Source organism: Setaria italica, chromosome II (assembly GCF_000263155.2).
Source record: "Setaria italica strain Yugu1 chromosome II, Setaria_italica_v2.0, whole genome shotgun sequence".
Lineage (NCBI taxonomy): Eukaryota > Viridiplantae > Streptophyta > Magnoliopsida > Poales > Poaceae > Setaria > Setaria italica.
The window spans coordinates 9,642,907-9,645,327 of record NC_028451.1 but is presented as its reverse complement, the minus strand read 5'-3'; the positions used below and the strand labels follow the sequence as shown (position 1 = coordinate 9,645,327).

Below are 2,421 nucleotides of genomic sequence, written 5' to 3'. Positions count from 1 at the left end.
TTGAAAAAACAAGGACTTTATACCTATTTTACTTGTTTGCCATTGCATTTGTTTTTTTTCTTGTTATATTTATTTCAGTCTCACATAATCTGGACTCTCTGTCTTAAACATGCTTTTAATTTTTTAAAAGTGGTTTACAACAAAAATGGGAAGGGCTAGAGACTTGGTAAATGGGTACAGAGCTACTGTGGCTGTGTTTTGAAACTGTGGATCAATGTGAATCATGGTTATCATTCCATTTTGGATATCAAAGATAATACCTGGCATTTTGGACAAGGTTTCCGAAACAATTTTGAAAAGTTTGATAATAGTGGATTTTTGGTAATATTTTAGTTGGGAAGTGTTGAAATAACATGTGTATATTTATCTATAAAATGCATTCTTAATATCAAATGGCTTTAGTTGATCTAATAAGTGTAGAGAAGAGCAGCAAAAACTACGTTTTGTGTACCATCATGTTGTTTGATTTGTCAGTATTTGTGCAAGAAGGTTTTGTTTTTTCTACTTATTTTAAGCACTATATGCTAAATCGCAATTGTCTAAGTGACCTGCGGACAGAAATTCTTCCTCTATATTCATACCGGATTTTAGCACATGATGGTTCTTTGGTGTGATAGATAGTCAGTTTTTTTTTTCAGTCTATTACTTTTAAACTGGTATATTTTGATGGTAGCCATTTTCATTTCCCTCACGTATAGTAGAACGCTTTCATTTAAGTTTGTGCCTTTTTGTTTGATGTCTTTATTGTACATTATTAAGACGGAAACATATTATATGGCTAGTATGCACACATCTTGGGCACAAAATATATGTTTTTTCCTATTTTAAATTTAATGACATTGTTTAGTGTGAAATTTGATGATGGAATCTGATACGTCAACTTTTTTTTTTATCTGTATCGAAGGATGTCATCCTCGGACAGTCCAAAAGTGACAGAAAGGAAAGTCGACAAAGACCATGATGGAGACAATGATGACGAAAAGGGAGGTTTCTTTGACAAGGTTAAGGATTTCATCCAAGATGTTGGTGAAAAGATCGAAGAAGTGGTAGGCTTCGGAAAGCCTACTGCTGATGTTACTGGAATTCACATACCCCACGTCAGCCTGGAAAAGATAGAGCTTATTGTTGATGTTTTAATTGCGAACCCGAACCCTGTCCCCATCCCTCTTGTCGACATTGAATACTTGATTGAAAGTGAAGAAAGAAAGCTCGTGTCTGGAACAATTCCTGATGCTGGGACCATACATGCTCATGGTTCAGAGACTGTTAAAATTCCCTTTTTACTCATTTATGATGACATCAGGAGCACATACAAGGAAATCAAGCCTGGAAGCATCATTCCTTACAAAGTCAAAGTAGTTCTTCACATAGATATCCCTGTTATTGGAAGGATTTCTATACCATTAGATAAAAATGGCGAGATTCCAGTGCCATACAAGCCAGATGTTAACATTGATAAGATCAAGTTTGAACAGTTCTCTTTTGAAGAATCAACTGCAACCCTCCATTTGAATCTGGACAACAAAAACGATTTTGACTTGGGTCTGAATGCAATGGATTATGAAGTGTGGCTCGCTGACGTGAGCATTGCTTCTGCTGAGCTCAAAGAATCTACAAATATTAAGAAACAGGAAATAACAACTATGAACTTACCAATCAGCTTCAGGCCTAAGGATTTCGGATCAGCTATGTGGGATATGATTAGGGGAAAGGGCACCGGTTACACCATAAAGGGACACATTGATGTCAATACTCCTTTTGGACACATGAAAATACCAATAAGCAAAGAGGGAGGAACAACTCGTCTTAAGAAGGGAGATGACGATGACGACGATGACAAGGTATCTGTTATCTCACATTTTGGTATTCCAGCTAATTATCGCTCATCATTAGCATGCTGATCACTTACTACGCTAGACTGAAACTTTGTCATTTTTGTATATAAATATTTCACAAATATAACTATAGATTCAGAAGGATTCCATAAGCTCCAAATTCTTGCATTTTATTTTATTTAAATGGTTTTCATCACTTTTTTACTTTTGAATTAACTGTAACAAAATACCAGCACTCTCCACAGAGCTGTAAAGTGAATCCATGTAGCTATAATCTTATCTCAGGGGCTTTTACCTTTTCTTTTGGGTAAGCTTATCACCGATTGGGAGAGTACGATGAGTAGAACTGCACATTTCCTTTTCCCACTAAGCTCAGTGCTATTCTCCCATCTGCCACAAAAAAATTGCCCATCTCTTCGTAGTGTTTCATAACAGTTCATAGTTCTCTTTTGTCATTACAATCAAGTCAGCACATCTTGGGAAAATGATACTACCCTTACACTTTTAGTACTACTAAAAAAAGTCAATTCAACTATAGGCTGCAAGACAATCTCCAGTCGCATGTGCAAAAGAATAGCTGCTATGG

At 36.0% G+C, this 2,421-nt stretch overlaps 1 protein-coding gene across 1 annotated transcript; it reads left to right on the top strand.

The window, feature by feature from the left end:
* The first annotated feature begins 905 nt into the window (after window positions 1-905).
* LOC101766588 lies at window positions 906-1,901 on the top strand. The gene has a single exon (XM_004959085.1). The coding sequence runs from the start codon at window positions 906-908 to the stop codon at window positions 1,899-1,901; it is 996 nt and encodes a 331-aa protein (XP_004959142.1).
* Window positions 1,902-2,421: the final 520 nt, after the last annotated feature.

What these genes read in the sequence shown, in the direction of transcription:
- LOC101766588 (XM_004959085.1), top strand. Translation starts at nt 906, where the DNA reads ATGTCATCCTCGGACAGTCCAAAAGTGACAGAAAGGAAAGTCGACAAA.